Source organism: Podarcis muralis, chromosome 17, assembly GCF_964188315.1.
Source record: "Podarcis muralis chromosome 17, rPodMur119.hap1.1, whole genome shotgun sequence".
NCBI lineage: Eukaryota > Metazoa > Chordata > Lepidosauria > Squamata > Lacertidae > Podarcis > Podarcis muralis.
The window spans coordinates 31905876-31928780 of NC_135671.1; the positions used below are offsets into that span (position 1 = coordinate 31905876).

Genomic DNA, 22905 nt, shown 5'->3' on the forward strand with positions numbered 1-22905 from the left:
TAATGGAGCTTTACCAAAGTGTTGGGCAGGGTAAGCGGATGGGAAATGGTGGGCAAAACTCCTGGATTCTGCTCCTCTCTCTGGATTCAGGCTGGGTTTGGAGACTAGCATTGTAAAATCCGATGCTGCAATAACACTGTGAAATTTGAAGCAGTTGACCAGTTCTTCTACATCAAGGCCTATTGCCTGTAACTGAATTGGCAGCCTAGAGCCTCTGCATGACCGGTAATCTTTATTGGCAAATAGAAGAGCTTCTCTCTTTGCCTGTTTGTAGCCGCTCAATTAAAGCTTTCACATTGCTTTTCAAGAGTTGCTTCCATAGCACAGAACTTCATCTATTCTGTCCTGTTGTAGTCTAGGAAAACAGATATAGCAGCCAGACCTCCAAACCCTTTTTGGTGTTTTTTTTTAAACTAAGAAAAAACGACCAAAGGGAAGCAATTGAGATTAATCTGTTGTCTTCTAGTGCAGGCTTCCTCAACCTCAGCCCTTCAGATGTTTTTTTGAGACTACAATTCCCAGCATCCTCGACCACTGGTCCTGCTAGCTAGGGATCATGGGAGTTGTAGGCCAAATATAGCTGGAGGGCCGAGGCTGAGGAAGCCTGTTCTAGTGCCTATAGCTGCAGTAGCTTCACCCCTCACTGTCCTTTCCTTTCAACCACCTTGGAAATTTTAACTGAAAGGCAGTTGGGAAAGATCTAAATGAATCAGTTTAGACTGTAATGCCCCTAAGTTAGGACTGCAATACCTTAAGGACCGCCTCTTTCCATTTGAACCTACCTGGACCCTGAGATCATCTTCTGAGGCCCTCCTTCGTGTGCCTTCTCTTCGAGAGGTCCAGAGGGTGGCAACACAAGAACAGGGCCTTCTCTGCAGTGGCTCCCCATCTGTGGAATGTTCTCCCCAGGGAAGTTCACCTGGCGCCTTCATTATATACCTTTAGGCACCAGGCAAAAACGTTTCTTTTTAACCAGGCCTTTGGTTGATCTGATTTACAGCCTATGCCCTTTTAAAATGTGGGGTTTGGGGGGGGGGGCTATTGGGTTGTTGCTTTTATTTTTATTATGTATTTTGTGGTTTTATATCTTGATTTTATTCTGTGAACCACCCTGAGACCCCCAGGTATAGGGCGGTATATAAATTCAATAAATAATAAGTCATTTGTTACTTGCTAAAAGCCATTTGTGTATTGATCATGCTGTTTTTAAAAGGGCAGCATGCTGCAACCATTGACCCAGCCTGCAGGCACAGAACATGACTTGATCTTCTTGTCTTTTGCCCTTGCAGCCCCTAAACATTGTGCCGACAGCGAGTTCCAGTGCAAAGATGGGAACTGCATTGCTCTGAGTTTTGTCTGCGATGAAGACCGCGACTGCGAGGACGGCAGCGATGAAGAAGGCTGCTCTGGCCCGACCTGCAGCCCCGAAATGTTTCACTGCAACAGCTCCGAGTGCATTCCCAAGCTCTGGGCCTGCGACAAAGATGCGGACTGCAAGGATGGGTCGGATGAGTCGCCCGAGCATTGTGGGAAGCTGGAGAAGGACAATCCTTGCTCTCCGCTGGAGTTCCACTGCGGAAGTGGAGAATGCATCCATCAGAAATGGCAGTGCGATGGGGGTTTTGATTGTGCAGACAACTCAGACGAGGCAGACTGTGGTAAGTTCTGGGTATTGTAGTGTGCCTATATTTGCTTTCCAGAGGGATTAATAATAATTATAATAATTTATACCCCACCCATCTGGCTGGGTTTCCCCAGCCACTCTGGGCGGCACCCAACAAAATACTAAAAACACAATAAAACATCAAACATTACAAACTTCCCTAAACAGGGCTGCCTTCAGATGTCTTCTAAAAGTCAAATAGTTGTTTATTTCCTTGAGATCTGGTGGGAGGGTGTTCCACAGGGCGGGTGCCACTACTGAGAAGGCCCTCTGCCTGGTTCCCTGTAACCTCACTTCTCGCAGTGAGGGAACTGCCAGAAGGCCCTCAGAGCTGGACCTCAGTGTCTGGGCAGAACGACGGGGGTGGTGGAGACTCTCCTTCAGGTATACTGGGCCAAGGCCGTTTAGGGCTTCAAAGGTCAGCACCAACACTTTGAATTGTTGTAGGGGATAAATGAGAGGTTAAGGTGATGTGCATCATTTTGCACTTGGTACAGTGATGGCGTTTACTGCTTTCTGTTCACTGCTGCCCGCATTTAGGGCCAGCAGTTCTCACGCTGTTGGGGTGCCTTTCACAACATGGGCAGCTATTGTGATGTGGAATCATATTAAACTCTACACTGTGAAGAGTTAGGCTGTTGGGTGATTAAAATCTCAGCATAGTGGGGCTCTCTCTCTAAGTCTCTGCTTCTCCCCCCCCCCCCCAGCTAAAGTCACATGCCGCCCAGATGAATTTCAGTGCAATGATGGTACTTGCATCCATGGGAGCCTGCAGTGTAACAAGGAGATTGACTGCAAAGACAGGAGTGACGAGGTTGGCTGTGTCAACGGTATGTAACCCAGACAGGTTTTGTGGGCCTAGGGCAGGGGTCTGCAACCTTTAAGACAAAAAGAGCCACTTGGACCCGTTTCCGAAGAGGGGGAAAAACTGGGAGCCGCAAAACCATTGCAACATTTAAAACAAATATATCTCCGGAGCCGCGATCTGACAGTGGGCGGGAAGATGACGTCGGGACGGTGCGTGACTAACGCACGCACTGCCCCATGCGACGTCACAGCCAGTACAGCGCCCGCCATAGTGGGGGAGTGTCGGGGCGCACAATGTGCCTCCTCCCCTCGCTAGTATCCGCCCCGGAGCTGCGGCAAAGGTGTAAAAGAGCCACATGCAGCTCCAGAGTCGCAGGTTGCAGACCCCTGGCCTAGGGCAAATCTGAAGCCTGGCTTGAGCCAGCACTGCTGTGACAACTGCTACATCGACCCGATTATAGGCCACACCCTTAAAATGAGATCTAAAGCTCTCTCTCTCCCCCCTCCCCCATTTAAAGATGTTTAACTCAGTTTAATCATCCCGGCTCTTCTTTTAAAAATTCTTCCTGTTCAAGTAAAGATCCTTTAATCTGCTCATATTCTCTTGTTTGCTCAGTGACTGTCGAGAAATCTCCTTAAGATTTCTGTCTGCTTAAATGAGATGGTGCCATTTACGTTATGGTGGCTTTAGTGGGACAAAAATAACCCCCAGAAAGTCATTTAATAGCAAGCAGCAGCAGGTTTCTGCTATGAGAATCTGAGAGATGATTGATTTTTATATGTAACATTTTACACGGCAGTGCAGCTCTCGAGCTGTTAATGTTGAGCAGAGTTTGCAAGCGGAAGAAGAATTTGCTTCTCTCCTCGCACTGCTTCCCTCTTTCTGGCTTGGTGCTTTTTTTCACCTTAGAAGCTGTTTTAACTGTTGGACTTAGGAACCAGTTAGGGCTTGGTTGGACTGTTTTCTTCCCACCTGTAAGTCTCAGCAGTGATCCTAAGGCAACAGGCCCTGTGCTTATATAGAAGACCAGCTGTATTCTAGCCATTTAATCTCGCTTCCCAATTTACAAGCATAGGATCGAGTTGCAGAACATGGAAATAAACAGGACAGACTATTTGCAGCCCCAGCCTTTGCATGCTTACATGGAAGCAAGCCATAGTGTTTAACGGAGAATTGCTGCAATCCTAAAGCTGTTTGCTTGGAAGTAAGGCTGCTTGAGTTAAATTGGACTTATTTCTGAGTAGATATTGCTAGGATTGCACTCTAAAATAACTGGATTTAGAAGTAGGAACTCAGAACAGCCGCCCTTCTCGCAAAGCTTTCCCCTATTAGGTTCTTATTTCTTCCCTGTGAAGAAGGGAAAACTTTGCTGTGGTCCGACAGCCAACACTAGCTCAGCAACCCAGAGGGAAGGCGAGGTGTGTTTGGAGGGATTGACTGCCCAAGGCCCTGTATTTCCTTGCTTGGCTCACTCAATTCCATGGGGCTTATTCCCAAGCAAGTGTTGTAAGCTTTCCCAGACCCTACCTCAAGCTACAGTAGCTTTCCCAGGGCTACTGAAAAGGAAATTGGACCGAAATGCAATTAAAAACGTGCTTTCTTAATTTTGCAACAGTGACAACCTGTGAAGGACCAAACATATTCAAGTGCCATTCTGGAGAATGTATCACTATGGACAAGGTCTGCAATGCGAAGAAAGACTGCAGGGATTGGTCGGATGAGCCCCTCAAGGAGTGCCGTAAGAATTTTTAATACTTGTCTCTGTTGGTGTGCTATAAGAAGGCTGCCTCGCATCTCCTCCTGCTTAGACTTTCGGGTCCCTTCCAACACTACGATTCTATGAAAGTGATGTATTGCCGTACATCTGGGACTTGGCTATACAGCTGCAAATTATGTGGGACGTGGTTGGCACTGTGGTCTAAACCACTGAGCCTCTTGGACTTGCCGATCAAAAGGTCAGCAGTTCAAATCCCCATGACAGAGAGCTCCTGTTGCTCTGTCCCAGCTTCTGCCAACCTAGCAGTTCAAAAGCATACCAACGCAAGTAGATAAATAGGTACCACTGTGGCAGGAAGGTAAATGGTGTTTCTGTACGATCTGGTTTCCATCACGGTGTTCGGTTGCACCAGAAGCAGTTTAGTCATGCTGGCCACATGACCCGGAAAGTTTCTACGGACAAACGCCAGCTCCCTCGGCCTGAAAGCGAGATGATTGCAGCACTCCATAATCGCCTTTAACTGGACTAACCGTCCAGGGGTCCTTTACCTTTTTACCTTTATAATGTTTTAAGTGCATTATACAAATGTGACACTAGATAGCGATGGTGAGCTGAGGGCAAATTCTCTATTTTTAAAAAAAGGCATTTTCGCAGCATTTTTTAATAAATGTCTAGATTCAGCCGTGGTCTGTAACTGGTTCCCTGCTGCAGTAATGAATAGCAGGAGCTGATATGAGCCCGTACGTAGCTTGTTATCTTGTGGAAACAGACTAAACCCAAGTTTTTTACAAAGCGCAAGAGGTGGAAGGGAAGTTGTTTTGTGGGTCAAAAACCCAGAGGCTTTTTTCTTCCATGCCACAGTAAAGGATCGACCTGCGCCAGCACTGAGACTGAGCTGCATTCTTCGGTGTTGCCAGTTCAGATTTGCCTATCTTTGGAGAGCTTCTGTATCTTGATGCTGTAAAGAAGCTTTCCCCACTGCCATAGTTCTTGTGAGGAATTGCCAAGTTGCCTCTTGATAGGGTAATCTTCACCCTTCCCAGCAGTTTTTAAATCTGCAGGAGGATCCCAATGGGAAGCCCCAAGTTGAAAGACCAGTGTAGCACATCTTAAGTAACTTGAAGTTCTAGAGCTCCTATTTCTGCAAGGAACAGCATGGAATTGCCAGGCTGAGCACAGAGGTGCAGGTCCCTGAAAATGGGGACACGATCGCAATATGTACGTGCTTCGCGCCAGAAATCCTCACCACAAGCCTGTTACAAGCCCCATATTTTAGATGTGATGGCTTTCCCCATCCACCGCCGGCAAGCTCATGGCAGAGGCAAAATTTGCAATGCAGTCTTCTTCATTGGTCTTTGACATTTATCATCGCCGTGTGTTTATTTGCACGCCACTTTGCCACAAAATTGTGCCCAAAGTAATTCACAACATCTCATGTGATCAATTGAGTACAATAGTTAAATAAAATGCAAATTAGAAACAATAATATCAATCAATTTTTTTAAAATAATCCATACACATTTTATTTGAATTTGTAATAACTTGAAGTTCTTGCAGTATACAAGGTCCACCCTACCTAACCCAGCATAAATGCTCACTGATGGGAGGCCTTTGCGTAAATGGCATTCTTTGATTGATCTTTTTTTGGGGGGGGTGTCAATATTCTTTTTTTTAATACAAGTCTTGTTAGGACCGTAAGCAATTTCTCTAAGAATATTAGAGGGACGATTCCAACAGATTGTACATGAAAGACGCTTATGTCCCTGTGGAGATGGCAGTCCAGAATCGGTGGTGCATACCCTTCTGGCTTGCACTCTTGAGGAATGAGATTATCACTCCTCTTTTATTTTCCATTCTGGGTCACACAGCCACTGCCACAGTGTCCTTTCTCTTGGCAGATCAAGATGAGCAGGTGACAGCAACGGTTGCAAGGTTTTTAGCTGGGGCAATCAGAATAAGATCCAGTATTTGACTATTGATTCAAAACCCCAAAATGTATTTTATATCATTGACTTTTTATTTCTATTCTTTGTATATTGTATTGTTGTTTTCTTGCTATGGCAGATGGCTGACGCAAAGAAAGATTCATTCATTCATTCATTCATTCATTCATTCTCTAAGAATAGCATCATTATAAGCTCTTTGTTATCCCCTTCCAGGAACAAATGAATGTTTGGATAATAAGGGTGGTTGCTCCCACATATGCAACGATCTCAAAATTGGGTACGAGTGTTTATGCCCTGAAGGATTCCAGCTGATTAACCAAAGAAAATGTGAAGGTAAATGGGAAAGTTTTCTTCCTCTTTCCACAACAGCTTTCTTAATGCACCTCTAATTACTGTATTTTTCCGTGTATAAGACTAGGTGTTGTTTTTTTTACCAAAAAGTTAGGTTTAAAATTGGGGCTCGTCTTATACACGTGTAGTGCTGAGGGGTGTTTTCTTAATTTGGAGCCCCCCCGTCTTATACACGGAAAATACAGTAATTCATATCTGTCATCTGGTTGAAAGTTAATGGGAGTCAGGGAGGTCATGGTGTTTCTCATGATATGTTTTCTTTGGGAAAAGCAAGGCTTGGTGATCTGGCCAAGTCCATCCAGCTGAGGCCACAGTCCCAGGTTGAAAAATTTGGCTTTTCCGAAAGGATGTCTGCGATTGTGGCTTCTGAAGTTGTAGATGAACATGCCATTGGCAAAGCCCTGCGTTGTCCCACCTCTGTAAGAAAAAGGCAGGCAAGATACAATCGATTGTGCCTTTCTGCCCTTACACATAAGCGACAAACTCGGTAACTTGATCCCCCGAGCTGTTCTAAGTTGAATCCCATAGACCTGGTCATTGAACTGTAGGCTGATGCTTTTTGTGGTGGCCCCTGTGGAAAAAATCTGAGTAGTTCAAAGCCCAAGACCATTATGGGATACTTCCTGCTCCTCTTTGTTTGGGAGGTTCCAGGCAAGTAGCAGGTTGGCCGCAGTAGAGAAAACTGACTTGAGCCTCGGAGACCCAATGTATTGTCGCACATTACAGACTTCAGGCGATGAATATCATCCTCTTGATTTTCCTAGATATCGATGAGTGTCTCAACCCTGATACCTGTAGCCAAATCTGTGTGAACTTGAAAGGAAGCTATAAGTGTGAATGTAATGAAGGCTATCAGATTGACCCTACCACAAAGGCCTGCAAAGCCATTGGTAAGTCTTGGGCGTGTTCTACACTAGAGTATTACTGTAACCATTTCAGGGTGGTGGCAAAAAAGTTGGGGTACCTGCAGGAAGCGTCCTTCCCCTGGGAATACATCCAGCCCCATAATCTTGTTTTTGCAGTTCCTTCCTTTTTAATGTAATTTTGGGGACCCAGATTTACTTATTTTCCTCCCCCCTTCCTTTTTATTAGGTCCATTATAGTATAAGATGCTTTTTTAAACTTGTGACAAGGTGGGTTTGGTTTAAATCAAATCGATTTAAATCACTAGTCAGTAAGACTTGATTTAAATCAAATTTTTACAGAAAGACATTCTTGCTGGTATAATATTAATATTTACAACCAGATGAAGGTTTCATTTTTGGAATAATAAATTTTCAGAGTAGTTTTTACAGTTATAGCAAATATTACTGACTTGGTTATACTGTTAGAAATACATAGACAGATAATCATGAAATTATTGTGAGGTTTAGTAAGTTAACTTTATATTTGGACAACTTTTCTGCTGTGTACTTTATTGGCAGGAGATAAACAATCAATTTCTTAATAACAATTTATACAATTTATTTAACTAAAACAATAACATTATAGCATATGTATCCATGTTTATTAACTAATGGAGTTAAACTTTTTTTTAAAAAAACAAACCCCACCTTAGACTAGTTTTAGCACACATGAAAACCTTAAAACAAATCCTTATTTCCTGATAAATAACCTTTGGAGTATAATGTAACTTAAATGGAAAACTATCTTTAGAAAGATTTTTCCTCCAAAAGCATTTTGTTTTAAAAATCCGATTTAAATTTTTAAAAATCCAATAAAAAAACAATCTATCCACCCTGACTTGTGAAATGACTTGAGTGCATGGACAATTGGAATGTGTAGTAAACAACTATTTATTTAGTGAACTTTGGACGCTGGGAAAATCCACTTATTGAATTGTAATAATTCTTCCCGGAGACCTTTTGATCTGCTTAGTTGCTTTATGGAAGCTGAGAGAGCAGGTTTAAAAGCCACAGAGTTCCCAATATCCTTTTCTTGCCCCTTTCCCCAGGCACCATTGCATATCTCTTCTTCACCAATCGCCATGAGGTCAGGAAGATGACTCTCGACCGCAGCGAGTACAGCAGCCTCATCCCCCGTCTCAAAAACGCGGTGGCTTTAGATATGGAAATAGCCAACAACAAACTCTACTGGTCTGACAGCTCTCAGAAAAAAATATACAGGTAAAAATAGATGAAACGTGTGCACTGCGGGCTGGAACAGGGCTCAGTAGTACTTGCATTTTAAATCGCATCTGGGCACAGATGTGATCCAAAACACAACTACTACTTTGAGAAAACCAGCCCTGCAAGGAATCCTGCAGCCCATGAAGTATGGCTCCCTCTCTCTCCTTTCTTCATTTCAATGGGGCTTCTCCGTTTCTTTGTGATGTCTCCAGCACTCCAATAGACAAAGCAGACAACCACTCTCACCACGCCACCGTGATCGACAGCGGGATCAAATACCCAGATGGCCTCGCTGTGGACTGGGTGCACAGCAACATCTACTGGGCTGACTCCGCCCTGGGCACGATCTCCGTGGCCAGCAGTGAAGGCTTGAGGAGGAAGACCCTGATCAAGGAAGTTGACGCCAAGCCGTGTGCCATCGTGGTGGATCCAGTCCACGGGTATGTGCCGCCCTAAATGTTTTGGAGACGCTGCGAGGAATTGCCAGTCTGTTGAGGAACCGGGCTCTTGTTTCTAGGGACATGCCCTAGCGAGAGGCAAAAGATATGTGTGAATGAGGTTGACCTTTGAGATGGGACCTTAGCAGTGGATTAGGAAGGAGAATGGTCAATGTACGTTCTTTGCATGCAAAAAATCCCACATCCAATTCTTGGCATCTCCAGATTAGGCTGAGAAAAGACTCGTGTTTTCACTACCCAGGGTTTTAGAGAAAGGATGGCAAACCTTTGACTCTGCAGATGTTACCAGTCTACAAATCCCATACTCTTTGGTTCTTAGCCATGCTGTCTGGGGCTGATGAGATTTGGGGAATCCAATAATGTCTGGAGGATTCCCATGCCTAACACAGACAGCGCTGAACTGGATGGGCCAGTGGTCTGACTATACAAAGATAGCTCAGTGGATCTGACAGTGTTTTAGGGCAATGTTGACTTTAAAAGAATAGTGCTGGCTGTGGCTTCCTTAAGAGGCTCTCCATGGTCAAAAGAAGCACGGCATTTTGGGACAAGAGAGGGGCTTTGCCTACATGCATAGTCTAAGCATGCGACCATGGCTGCATGGATGTTACTGGCCCAAAGAGGGAAAGAAGATAAAGTCCCCACCAGAAAAGAATGGCAGATCAAATTGATGGACTATTCTGAAATGGGTTAAATGACTGGAAGAGTTAGAAATCAGGAACACCAAAATTTTAATAAGGAATGGGGAAAATTTATAACATCTTAAAGACCATTGTAATCAGTTAAAATCGTTTGTAGGATTGGAATAACACTTGTAGTTTATAAGGGTGAATTCTGGACATAATGGAAGAGGTAAGGGATTTGGAGTATTATAAAAGATGCGGGAGGAAATGATCAATAACAGAACCCACAAAGGGGAGGATGGAAGTCCAGAAGATTCCTAGGAATCTTGTTTTTATTATGTTTGATATCTCTCTGTAAAATTTTAATTTGAAAAACCAAATAAATTTGTATTTAAAAAGGGGGGGCGCTTTACCAGGTGTGCTGTCCATTGAGGAGGAGGGGCTTAGGGTCAACTCCCCCAAGGACAATGTTGCTCTGCGAGAGTTGGCTTAAATTGTGTGTTTGTGTTCCCCTCATGTTAGGTTTATGTACTGGGCCGACTGGGGCACGTCTGCAAAAATTGCCAAAAGTGGTCTGAATGGGGTGGACAGCTTCCCTCTGGTGAAAGAAGGCATTCTTTGGCCTAACGGAATAACTCTAGGTAAGCTCTGCATAGCTCTGCAAGACAATAACAAGAGCAGGCTAGAGGAAGACGAGGCTTTGTTGGCTCTCGATCCAAAGGGACTTGCTTTTTCATTCAGATGTGGGACTTGTTCGAGACTGATCTCTCTCTTCCTGCTACAAAGTTTGCTCTCTTAGGCAACCCATTTGCAGCTGGATTAGCATCCCACTGCTAGGCGGTGCTGTCATCCTCCCTGATTCAGTTGTAGTGATGGAGTCAGGAGCGCATTCACAAACACAGGGACCAGGCCAGGCTTAGCATATTTATAGGGGGGGGGCTGGACAGAGTAACCTCCGATCCTAAGAATATCTGAAGCTCCTGAATTGGATTCAAACATTTTTGGGGGTCATGCATGAGGAGAAAAGGTGCAGTGAGAATTTCCCTTTAAGTACAGTGGTACCTCAGGTTACAGACGCTTCAGGTTACAGACTCCGCTAACCCAGAAATAGTACCTCGGGTTAAGAACTTTGCTTCAGGATAAGAACAGAAATTGCGCGGTGGCGGCGGAAGGCCCCATTAGCTAAAGTGGTACCTCAGGTTAAGAACAGTTTCAGGTTAAAAACGGACCTCCAGAACGAATTAAGTTCTTAACCCGAGGTACCACTGTATATAGTTGTTAAAAGTAAAGGTTATAAAGGTGATCAGTTAGGTTTTTGAGTGCAGATAATCACCCGTTTTCCCCTTGTAGGCCTGGCTTTTGAGGGGCAGAGTTCTAAACAATGGCAAGTAACCAAAAGCACTCTTGAGAAATTGTTAGGATAAAATGTTTCTGAAATCCAAAAGCCAAGAGCACCTTCTTGGAATGGGTTGGCCCTTGGGTCTAAATAAAGCAGAGCAGCCTGATTTGGTGGGAACCCTTCTCATCTGAAAGCTGTATGCTGTAGTTTGTTGCAAGTATCAAAGGCGTTTGGGGATGCAGCGCTAACTTACAACGCCTCATGGCCAGTGTGTCTTGTTCTCTGTTCTGAACTACCTTTGTGCTTGGCTTGCTCCCTTTCATATGAATGGAAGGGTGTGTTCCTCTGGTCATGTGACACTTCTGACACCTTCTGTCTTCTGCCTTTAGATCTGGCCAACCAGCGCCTCTACTGGGTAGACTCGAAGCTCCACTCCATCTCCAGCATAGATGTGAATGGGAGAAACAGAAAGACCATCCTTGTGAATGAGGACAAGCTGGCTCATCCTTTTGCCATCACAGTCTTTGAGGTGAGGCAGATTCAGAAATGACCTCATTTTAGACATGTGGTCTTTGTTTATTGATCACATCAATAAGGCGGCACAGTTACTACACCCCCCTATAGCGCATGCATCTCTATGGAGAGGACTAATTAATCTGTGAACCTATCATGCATGTATCTTAGTGTTACTTTTTGAGCTGGCAAGTCAATAATATGTTACCCATGTGTTGCTTTGCAGGGTTTGGGGGGGGGGGTATGTTCACAGTGTTACTGTTGAAAACCAAAAAAATCCATTTAAAAACAAATCACTGAATCTTCTCCCAGGATAAAGTGTTCTGGACAGATGTCATGAACGAAGCCATTTTCAGCGCCAACCGCCTGACTGGCTCCGATATCGTCAAGGTGGCAGGGGACCTGTATTCACCCCAGGATCTGACGTTGTTTCATTCTGTACGGCAGCCCAAAGGTATTTGATCATGACTGCCTTTCTGCTGTTGCATCCCTAAATGTGTTTTTTCTCTCTCTTCCCCGACCTTTTTTCTTTTGCCTTGTGCTTTTTGGACTGTCAGGTAAGGGCAATTTAGCACGCTGCACTCTGCCTCCAGGGAAACCCCTTATTTTCCTGCAGCGGAGGAGAACAGCCATGTATGGGCTGCTTCTTCCTGCAGAAGGCAGGGCTATATAAGCTGTCTTTCTCAATTCCTTCCTGGGCGGCAGCATCTACCTCCAGCCCTTGGCCAGCTTCACTCCATCTTCTCATCTGCCGAAAAGGAGAGCCCTTTAGACCGGCCTTTCTCAACCTGTGGGTCCCCAGATGTTATTGGACTACAACTCCCATCACCCCTAGCTAGCAAAGCCAGAGCTCAGGGATGATGGGAGTTGTAGCCCAACAACATCTGGGGACCCTCAGGTTGAGAACCACTGCTATTAGCCGTGGTGGTTTTTGCTCTGTCTTGGAGGACTCCCACTGGGTGGGAAGGCGCGGTGTTTGTGTCAGGGACTGGGCAGAGGAGGACCAGTGGAGGCCGCCTCCCCAGCCTGACCCTTCCAGAGAAGGGGACAGTTCAGAATTACAGCAGGGGTTTGAGGGAGGTCACAGCTCAGAGGCAGATGAGGGGGAAAGCTGGGAAATAATGGGAGAGGAGGAAGAAGAAGAGGAAGAAGCACTAGGGGAGTGACAGCTGAATACCTGCCCCATCTGCATTTCACTAGTTGTTGAGGGCACCCTGACGTTATATATATCTGAAAGTTCTAGGGCATTTTTAAATCAAGGTTTTGATCAAGTTTATATTGAATAAAAGCAGATGGAAAGGACTTTTCCTTGTCTTGTCCGTTCCTGGCCACCTGCCGTGGGGGATTGGTTCATCTGCCGCCTGACAGTGTGAGATGCCATTCAGTGAGGATAACCTCTGGCTCCCCTTGAATTCATCCTATGTTCGTGAAGGTGAAGACTTGTGCAGGCACTTGTGCCATTCCGAGTCTCCTTTGTACAACTTCTTTTTCCCGCTTTTTAACAGGTGTCAACTGGTGTGAGAAGAACGGAACTCCCAATGGAGGCTGCCAATACCTCTGTCTCCCTGCCCCGCAAATCACTGCTCACTCCGCCAAGTACACCTGTGCCTGTCCTGATGGCATGCACCTGGCCGCAGACATGAGAAGTTGCAGCACAGGTAAGCAGGCAAAATGGGTTAGTGAGCCTTTGTGCAGTGAGCAGCTGGCAGCCGGGGTAAAAAATGAATCTCTCTCTGTGTGTATGTGTGTGGGAGAGAGAGAGACTACGGTGGTACCTCTGGATGTGAACGGGATCCGTTCTGGAGCCCCGTTCGCATCCTGAAGCGAACGCAACCTGTGTCGTCGCAATTCTCTGCTTTTGTGCATGCGCGTGACATCATTTTGAGCGTCTGCGCATGTGCGAGCAGCAAAACCTGGAACTAACGCATTCCGTTACTTCTGGGTCGCCGTGGAGCATAACCTGAAAACACTCAACCTGAAGCATATTTAACCCGAGGTACGACTATACCCCCTTTCCCACAAAACGAGTATAGTCATACCTTGCAAGTCAAACAGAATCCTTTCTGGAAGTCCATTCAACTTCCAAAATGTTCGAAAACCAAATCGCAGCTCCTGATTGGCTGCAGGGAGCTCCAGGTTCCAAAAGAACGTTGACAAACCGGAACAATTACTTCCCAGTTTGCGGCATTCAAGAGCCAAAACGTCCCGAGTTCCGGAGCGTTCGGGATCCAAGGTACGACTGCAAAAGTGTTTGTTTGGGGAGGTAATTGATATGTTGTCGTCTCCGCCACCCAGACACTGTTCCCGATGCTCCTGCTTCCATTGCTGCCGCAACAACTCGGCAGCCTCCCTCGAGAACCACACCTTTGGGCCGGCTGCTCACCACAACCGGTGCCCCCAGGCACGAAACCGAACGCCTGCCTGCCGCTGCCCCCACCGTTCTGAGCAAACTTATCCCAGGCATCTCTGAGCATACCACGCCTCCGATGGTCACCCTGTCGCAGCAAGGTAAGCGGCTTAAGTTTCAGCCAGTCGCGCCGAGTGTGTGACACTCCTGTTAAGGCTCCTTTGCACCTAGGTGCAAAGTGCCGTGCACATAGGAGGAAAACTTAACTTGGGTGCACGTTCTCCCCCTCCTCTCCTGTTGCCCCTTCCTTCCCCTCTGCATCTTTTGCAATATTGCAGACTGGAGAGGGCTTAATTTTAAGTTTCCTTTATTCCCCAGCACGAAATGGCATTGCTGCTGAAACGGACGGGGCAAGGCAGGGGGGTCCCCCAGCGCTCTCGATTGTCCTACCACTGGGTAAGTTCCTCGCCAGGCAAAAGCGTTCCTTTTTAACCAGGCCTTGGGTTGATCTGATTTACATCCTATACTATACTTAGAGACCAACTAAGTTTGTTCTTGGTATAAGCTTTTGTGCGCATACACACTTCTTCAGATTTTTCGTGTGTGTGTGTTGGGGGAAGCTATTGGGTTGTTGTTTTTATTTTTATTATTTGTGGTTTTATATCTTGATTTTATTCTGTGATCCCCGCCATAGGGTGGTATATAAAATCAATCAATCAATGTAATCGGAATAAGAATAAGAATAAATAATAATAGTTGCGGGCAAGGCAGAAGCCCAAATCAGTAGTCCTTCTCAGGATGCTCTTGAACTAAACATAATACAGTGGATACTCGGGTTGCAAACCTGATCCATGCAGGATGCACGTTCGCACCCCACATCTGTACATGCACGGGTTGCAATTTGGTGCTTCTGCACAAAGCGCGATTTAGGGCTTCCGTGCATGCGCGGCCGCCAAAACCCAGAAGTAACCTGTTCTGGTACTTCCGGGTTTCGGCAGTCCGCAACCCGAAAAAACGCAACCTGAAGTGGCTGTAACCCGAGGTGTGACTGTATTGGTGTAGCAAATAAATCACGGTGCATATTTTATTCTCCATTAATTTCTTTAATAGCGGTTCTCAGGTGTAATGTACTTAGATTGTAAGCCTCTTGGGATACAGGCCTGTCATATGTTCTTTGTGAAGCCCCCCACACATAGATAGTGCTATATTCACCATCGTCCCCAGTGGTCTCCTGAGCAATTAGGAGAGGTTGGTTGAAAATAACGTCCTGCCTTCTGGGATTTCTTTTTTCCCAGTGCTGATTTGTTTAATCTCCTTTGGGGGTTTCCTCGTTTGGAAGAACTGGCGCCTGAGGAACATCAACAGCATCAATTTTGACAACCCTGTCTATCAGAAAACGACGGAGGACGAGGTTCACATCTGCCGGAGCCAGGAGGGGTACACCTACCCATCGGTAAGCTGACATTCAGAATGGGGGGGAACTTTGCAGTTTTCTGTACTGCTGGTGGGTGCATTGTGTTCTTTGATTTTAGTGGGGGTCCCAAGTCATTCTCATCCTGCCCCCATTCCTTCCTGCCATGGTTGACCGTGGTAACATGGTGCACAGGGAAGAACAGTGCCCTTCAGGAAAGGCCTCGTGCAAAAGTAGCACGAGTACATGCTCATTGTTTGTATAAATCCATAATGTGAATTTTCAGGGTCCAGCAAGATTACTCCCCCCCCCCGCGCTCTTTTTAAAAACTATACTTTTCAAGTTTATACATTTCATTAGTTTTACAATCAACTTAACATTTCAAAGTTTGACTTCCTTCCCCTTCTTTCTGCGGTTCCTTAAATTTATTTTTTAAAATACCTTCTGCATATCCAAATTCATTTAACCTGCTTGTTTAATTGTTTAATTATCTACTGTAAATATAAACTCTTAAGAAACTGCAGGTTATTACAATAATCCTGCTAATGCTTTTATCTGTTTACAATTTATCTGTAAATATTCAATAAGCCATTTCCATTCTTTTATAAAAAGTTTTTTATCTTTATTTCCAATAAGTTTCGCCACTTCTGCATATTCCATAAGTTTTTGTATCCATTCTTCCTTTACTGGGATTTCTGTTTCTTTCCACTTTCGGGCAAGTAGCATTCTTGCTGTTGTAGTAGCATACAGAAATACATTTCTATACAATTTAGGTAGTTCTGTCCCTATAACTCCTAAAAGAAGTTTCTGGGGGTTTTTTATAAGTTATTTTGAACATCCTTTTCAATTCATTGTACAGTCGTACTTTAGAATTCAAACGGCTTAGTTGCTGAACTTTTTGGCTCCCAGACAATCGGAAACTGGAAGAGATTGTTCCGGTTTTCGAATGTTCTTTGGAACCCGAATGTCTGGCACGACCTCCGCTGCTTCCGATTGGCTGCAGGAGCTTCCTGCAGCCAATCAGAAGCCGCGCCTTGGTTCCCAAACTTTTTGGAAGTCCAACGGATGTCCGGAAAGGATTCCTATTGACTTCCAAGTTACGTCTGTATATCATTTCCCAGTAAGCTTTAACCTTATGCAAGATGACTCTTTTGAGAGACCACAAAACACTGAACGCTGTCTTTTTGAGTAGGTTGGTTTCTGTTTCTCTCCTCAATCAGCTGGCTCACTTTTTATCCCTAATTGGGACATTTTGGCTTCTACGGTGGTTCCACCTAGCTAAACCCTTTGAGTAACTTCCTTTCCAATCTCTCTTCCCCAACAGAGACAAATGGTCAGCCTGGAAGACGACACCACAGCGTGAGCCCACCTCAACGCCTCCAAGTGCCTCTCTCCAGACTTTTGCTGCTGCCTTTCTGGGAGAACACGCATGCCCTGGCTTCCGTTGTCTCTCAGCCGTCTGACGCCACTTCCCGAGTGACTCGATGGACCTTTCCCCTTCCTCAGCCCCTCACCTTTCCCTTTTTTAAAAGGAAGAAACTGTACGTCGGTCAGCAACTGTCTTTACAGGACAGAGCAGACGAACCAGGGCCACTTTGTTGAGTTTTTATGTTTCGATATATTTATTGTTGTATCCAGTGCTGCCACGGCACTGATGCGTCTGCTGTCCTCTGAGTCTCATTTTTAATCTGGGCAGGGTCACTTATTACTATTTTTTCACACACGTGAAGGACGGTAACTTGACAAAGGCAGTGGCTGTTCTCTGGATGCACACCTGGGTGTCTCAGGGTCCTCTTCACAAGCCGACCGTTGTGCCTGGCCCTTTTCTCTCCAAAGGCCTGACAGGCAGGCATGAAGCAAGCTTGGAAGGGAATCGGGAACATGAGCCTTTGCTGAGAACTCGCCTTGCCTTCGTGAGCCTCTGGGCCCCTTTCTCCCAAGCCAGACTGGAGAAGATTTTAAAGAGTGGATTTTGCCATCCGTGCCGCAAAGAAGAAACAGTGACTTTTGCCCTCTTAACGTCCAAAGAAAGGAAGGACAACATGGAGGTGTCCTGGATCCCTCTGTGGGCCCTGAGCTGCTAGATCTCTCTCAGCCTTCCCCTGCCCCTTTCGTTTGATTTCTTCTCTTTGCGACCCGTGTAGCTTTGTATCCTTGCATTTTCTGGATTTGCACTTGATTCCTTTCTTTTGGCTCTCTTGTCACGTGTTGCCAGGAGGGTGAGAGAGGGGGGAAGAACTGAACCAATGAGACAAGCAGGCTGACTTTGGGGAGGGAAAAAGGGGGTTGTCGCGTTTTGCTCGGTGCTGGTCCATTTTGTGCCTTTCGGCAGGTGGACAAAGGGCAATAGATTGTGCTGGCCAAGAAAGCAGGAATTGAAGCCATTCTCCTGTGTCTTCTACCTTCGTCACAGGTTTACAGTTGCCTTATCACTGCATCTCTCTATGCCAGGTATATTTTTTACAAATTTCCTGCCCTTAGCTTTGCCTTATTTTGTATACTGTTATCCCTTCTCTTACTAACGGAGGGCTTCTTAATTAAGGCAAATGCCAAATGGGACTCCCAGCCCCCTTCTAGAGTTGCACTAAACTCTGATTCTGCACCTTAGTTGAAATATATATATATATATTGCATGTGATGCTTTTTAAGCTTCTGTGAATGGAAGCGCCAGGTTGCCACATGTTCTAAGGTGGGCTGAATTTGAGCTCATGGTGTGCTCTTTGGCTACCGTTCACCAAATGAAGGATCTTTACATTTTCAAGGAAGTAGAATCAGTGTAAATTCCAAATGTCTGCCACAGCTCCAGTCCGTCCTAAATTCAGTAACGAACAAGCAGAAAATACCCGCTTACCCTGCTATCCTAGGATTAACAAATGGCAACTTTATTTTCTTGGCCTGACACATCTAGTTCCCTTCCTTTGACGGAGGGGACAGCACACTACATACCAAGGAAAAGCACTCAAAACCCCTTTGACCTGAAGCTGTGAAAGATTCCAACCACTTCCTCTGATTGTGGAGCATGTAAATGATGTATAATGTTTGAGATATATATTTCCTTTGCACAAAACGTTGCATTCTGTATGTACATAATGTTCATAAAATACATGACTTATTTATTTATAAGTTTATTTTCTTATGGTTGTTGATGATTAGGCTTTATTCCCTCATCCCATCTCTCTCTGTCGGGGTATTCCCCGATTCTCTGCAGTTATGGGTGCATATGATGGTGGAGAGCCAACCGTGATCAGCTAAAGTTCGGTCCCAATCTGAAGTAAGGGGGACTGAACGTGGGGGCTGAGTTTTGCATGTCATAGTGAACCAAACCTTTGCAGTTTGCCATGAACATGGGTGTCTGAACCAGGGACTGTGGTTTTGTTTCACTCCAAGCAAACCACTGCTCCATGAAGCTTTTCGTATCTCCACAACTGCATAGATGCTTTGAGCGAATTGTACTTGATCGCTGCTCTTACTGGTGCTTTCAGCAGCAGTGCCCAAATGGTTTTTTTGGGGGGGGGACTGCAGCCAAAAAGGGGATTAACTTTTGCAATATTTATTCGCTTATTTAATGCGGTGGGGGCATATTTCCCATCACTGTCTGCAAATCTTGCCAGTTAGGTACTGCCTGATTTTTATCACCCTCTCACCCCTTTCAGGCATGCAGCATGTTTTTTGCTGATTCGGCATGGGTCGCTTGCAGTTGGGAGATGATTTTGTCGTTTGCTGCATCCCCTTGTCCTTTGCTGTCGCATTGTGAATGATGCTCATGTCTATATCATGTCAACCACCTTGCATGGAGCAGTCGGATTTTTAAAAGCACAAGCCGGTTGATAGAATTGTGTGTGTTCATTTGTAAAGAAAAGTGTCAATGGCCTAAATGTCTATGAAATGCTCAGCTTTGCAGAACTGACTGCCCCGATGGTTTATTGTGTTAATGTCATTGGCTGTAGTAATTTGGAGGGCCTTAAAATGAGCACTGAATAGATTTTTGTTGAAGTAAAATGTAATATAGGGGAACACCCCCCAAAAACCCCCCTTAAGGATATGTTTTACTTTCAGAAGGGAAAATAACAAAGCACTCAGTCTTTGTATTTGCCCTGCTGTCACAAAAGAGTGCCTTTCATTTGTCATGCTGATGAAGAGTCCTCAACTTCCTTTGGGTTGTTAATGGCTGCTTTAATGTCTTTCTCATACTTTTGTCTTTAAATCAAAGAGCAACAGATCACAGAAATGGGAAGAGCTCTGAAACTTCTTGCTTAGTGCCTGAATCTTGTCAAAGCAGTGGCCCAGACCTGAGCATCATTCAGTAGGTCCTTTTCTGTTTCTGGTTGCCTTGAAAATTCCAAAGTAGGAAGCAACTTTCCTAGACAATGGGCAGTAATGGTGCTACTTTGAACAAAAGCAGTTGGGGATTTTGAGAAAGAAATGACAAGCTGTGCCTCTGGTCCTTTGGTCCAGTGCTCCCCTGCATACAAAGCTGTTAGGCTCTGCAGGGTTGAGGGGGCAAGCAGTTTCCTTGGTGGGGCTGTTTGCATAGGTGAAACCACCGTAGGAGAACCCACAGCTGTATATAACAATTGAGCTGCATTTGATGAAGTCAAAAATGTTCCCTGAGCTTCAGGATGTTTGTGTTAGAAGCTCAGTACACCTTGCATTGTGTAATTGGAATGCGGGTGGCGCTGTGGTCTGAACCACTGAGCCTCTTGGGCTTGCCGATCGGAAGGTTGGCGCTTCAAATCCCCGCGACGGGGTGAGCTCCCGTTGCTCTGTCCCAGCTCCTGCCAACCTAGCAGTTCAAAAGCACACCAGTGCAAGTCGATAAATAGGTACCGCTGCAGCGGGAAGGTAAATAGCATTTCCGTGTGCTCTGGCTTCCATCACAGTTTCCCAGAAGCGGTTTAGTCATGCTGGCCACATGACCCGGAAAGTTATCTGTGGACAAAGGCCGGCTCCTTCGGCCTGAAAGCGAGATGAGCACCGCAACCCCATAGTCGCCTTTGACTGGACTTATCCGTCCAGGGTTCCTTTACCTTTTTAATTCTGTAAGGACAGAGGTGGGGGAGAGAAGAGTACAACCTGGAGCTCAGGGAATAGCAGGATCCTCTCCCCTTTGGTGCCGAACCATGCTTGCAACCGTGCTAGGCAAGCAATCCAGGCAAAGCCCCTTTAATAGCTCACCTGAGATTCTGCTTCTACATAGTGAAGAATAGCAATCCATGTTTCAGTTTTCTAGATGCCAACACGAGATGCTGCAAGTCCCTGGACAGCAGGCGGACACTGTCTTAAGGCTGCATTCACATAGCAGTTTATTCCATTTCCCCTGCTCTTATGTTTTATAGCTGAGCTTTCACACAATGTAAAGGACACTTCTGGAAGTCTAGCAGCGTGTATGGGAAGTTTAGTGCTTATTTCTGTGTTAATCATTTCTGAGGGGGCATCCGTCCGCAACCCCAACAACTTAGAAAACCAGAAGTGTTAAAGTGAGGAGATTTGGGGTAGTTAGGCTAGCATACAATTCTTTCCAACCATTTTCATGGGTGAATTGAGGAACAGAAGCATTCATGTGTAGGAGTGATATTGTCCGTTGACATTCAGTGTGTCGCACCCAGTGGTGTGAACGAAATTTGGTATATTGGTCAAAAGTTCTTGAACGCAACAGGTACAGCATTGTGAAAGGAACGTTAGCAAAAGGGACAGAAGTGCTAGCATTACAATCAGGAAAACGTAATGCAATAAACCAAAATGCATCTATAGCCCCTAGTTTACTTACGCCCCCGGAAGGTTGTGTCCTTGCAGCTGCACTAAGTTATATTTTATCAAACGGTTTCTTCTCTGTTCCTTGATGAAAATCCTTGGGGGCGGTGTTCTTTCCCCAGATCGTGAATGAGTTTAATAAATATTTAAATACACTGAAAATATTTCGTTTGTTCTTTCTTGGCCAGTGTGAAAGCTGCCGTTGTAGTGTTATTGATTGTGGGGTTGCTCGCTTGTTGCCACACCAATTTGTGATCCAGTGCACTTTCAGAATACTTTTCAATAAAGTATCTCCCCAAAGGTTTGGGCCCTGGGAGGAAGGGGCAAATGTTTATGGTCATTTAAAAATGGGAGGGGTGTCCCCACCCACTTTTGCCTCTAACTCATCATCTGGATTTGAAGACTGAAAAAATAATGGTTTATAGATGATAGAATGGTTGGATCTTAAGGAATGAATATCACATATAGCTGCAGGCTAGAGAAGTCCTTTTATTATTATTTTTCCTTCTGTATCTTTTAGATTTTTTCTTTTCCATTTTTTTCTCTTTCGTTAGGTTTCTCCTTGTCTTTTCTTCCTTCTCACTGTTTTCTTACAGACTAAGTAGCTGTCTCAGTATATTATAAAACGTTACTTGGTGATAGGTATGTATTTTTGTATTTCCTTGAATATCAAACAGTAAATTGAAAGAATAGGGGATGAAGCCCACGGTACCCTCTGATTTCTTTTCTTTCTTTCTTTCTTTCTTTCTTTCTTTCTTTCTTTCTTTCTTTCTTTCTTTCTTTCTTTCTTTCTTTCTTTCTTCCTTTCTTTTAAAAAGGGCTTTCTTGGCTGTATACTTACCCCACCCAGAAACTTGTACTGCTGCCACACAAAAATATTTGCAGGTCGTCTTGCCGTCAGGCGGGCTGGCATACTGATTGTCTCCTGACTTCTGCACAGAACAGCTTCCTGGAAGGGCTTTTGAGAGCTATGCATGCTAAGGAGCAGCAGTGAGGGACACAGTTGCCAGCAAAGCCGCATGCCCCTCGTTTATCCCCTGCAGAGATGAATGGCCTCGCCTGTCCAGGCTGGCTTTCCTTCTCTCAGGGAGCAGACCAGTTCCCCAGTCTTCAGAGCCAAGTTGCCTGCGGGCAGGCAGAATGCAAAGCTCGCAGCGGGCGATTCACTTTTATTCAGCCGCTGCCAAAGCCTGGAGCCAGCTCCTTAAGACTCAAAGAGCAGCCGATTAGCCGCCGCTGCAGCAGACATAAGCCCTAGACCACAGGAGCATAATCACTGCTTAAGCCGATTGCCCAAAGTGGCTATTAGAAGCTTGTTAGCTTTTTAAATAAGGGAAGTTGTTTCCCTTCCCAGATTCTCCCACAACAGTTAGGGTGGGGATGGGGGGAGAGAGTGTTTCTTTCCACTCTTGCTTAAATTTAAAGGTGCTGACCTTTAAAGCCCTAAACAGCCTTGTCCCAGTATACCGGAAGGAGCGTCTCCACCCCCATCGTTCACTGAGGTCCAGCTTCAAGGGCCTTCTGGCAGTTCCCTCACTGTGAAAACAGGTTACAGGGAACCAGGCAGAGGGCCTTCTCGGTAGTGGCACCCACTCCCATCAGATGTCAAGGAAATAAACAACTATATGACTTTTAGAAGACATCTGAAGGCAGCTCTGTTCAGGGAAGATTTTAATGTCTGATGTTTTATTGTGTTTTTAATATTCTGTTGGGAACTGCCCAGAGTGGCTGGGGAAACCCCAGCCAGATGGACAGGGTATAAATAATAAATTATTATTACTATAAATCAGCAGCACATTTAGGGAAGCACAACTGTGTTGCCCGCACTGGGTGCCAAGCCAAGAGGATGCTG

At 45.3% G+C, this 22905-nt stretch overlaps 1 protein-coding gene across 1 annotated transcript in view; it reads left to right on the forward strand.

Moving 5' to 3' along the window:
- The window catches only part of LDLR (low density lipoprotein receptor), a 33487-nt gene extending 12272 nt beyond the window's left edge, over positions 1 to 21215 (forward strand). Inside the window, exons 4-18 of the mRNA XM_028711904.2 lie at positions 1290 to 1658; positions 2371 to 2493; positions 4087 to 4209; positions 6348 to 6467; positions 7250 to 7375; positions 8440 to 8611; positions 8827 to 9054; positions 10215 to 10333; positions 11421 to 11560; positions 11857 to 11998; positions 13050 to 13202; positions 13840 to 14052; positions 14270 to 14347; positions 15187 to 15344; positions 16627 to 21215. Of these exons, the coding sequence (XP_028567737.2) occupies positions 1290 to 1658; positions 2371 to 2493; positions 4087 to 4209; positions 6348 to 6467; positions 7250 to 7375; positions 8440 to 8611; positions 8827 to 9054; positions 10215 to 10333; positions 11421 to 11560; positions 11857 to 11998; positions 13050 to 13202; positions 13840 to 14052; positions 14270 to 14347; positions 15187 to 15344; positions 16627 to 16665 (2303 nt within the window). The 3' untranslated portion in view covers positions 16666 to 21215. The remainder of the gene's footprint in view (positions 1 to 1289; positions 1659 to 2370; positions 2494 to 4086; positions 4210 to 6347; positions 6468 to 7249; positions 7376 to 8439; positions 8612 to 8826; positions 9055 to 10214; positions 10334 to 11420; positions 11561 to 11856; positions 11999 to 13049; positions 13203 to 13839; positions 14053 to 14269; positions 14348 to 15186; positions 15345 to 16626) is intronic.
- Positions 21216 to 22905: the final 1690 nt, after the last annotated feature.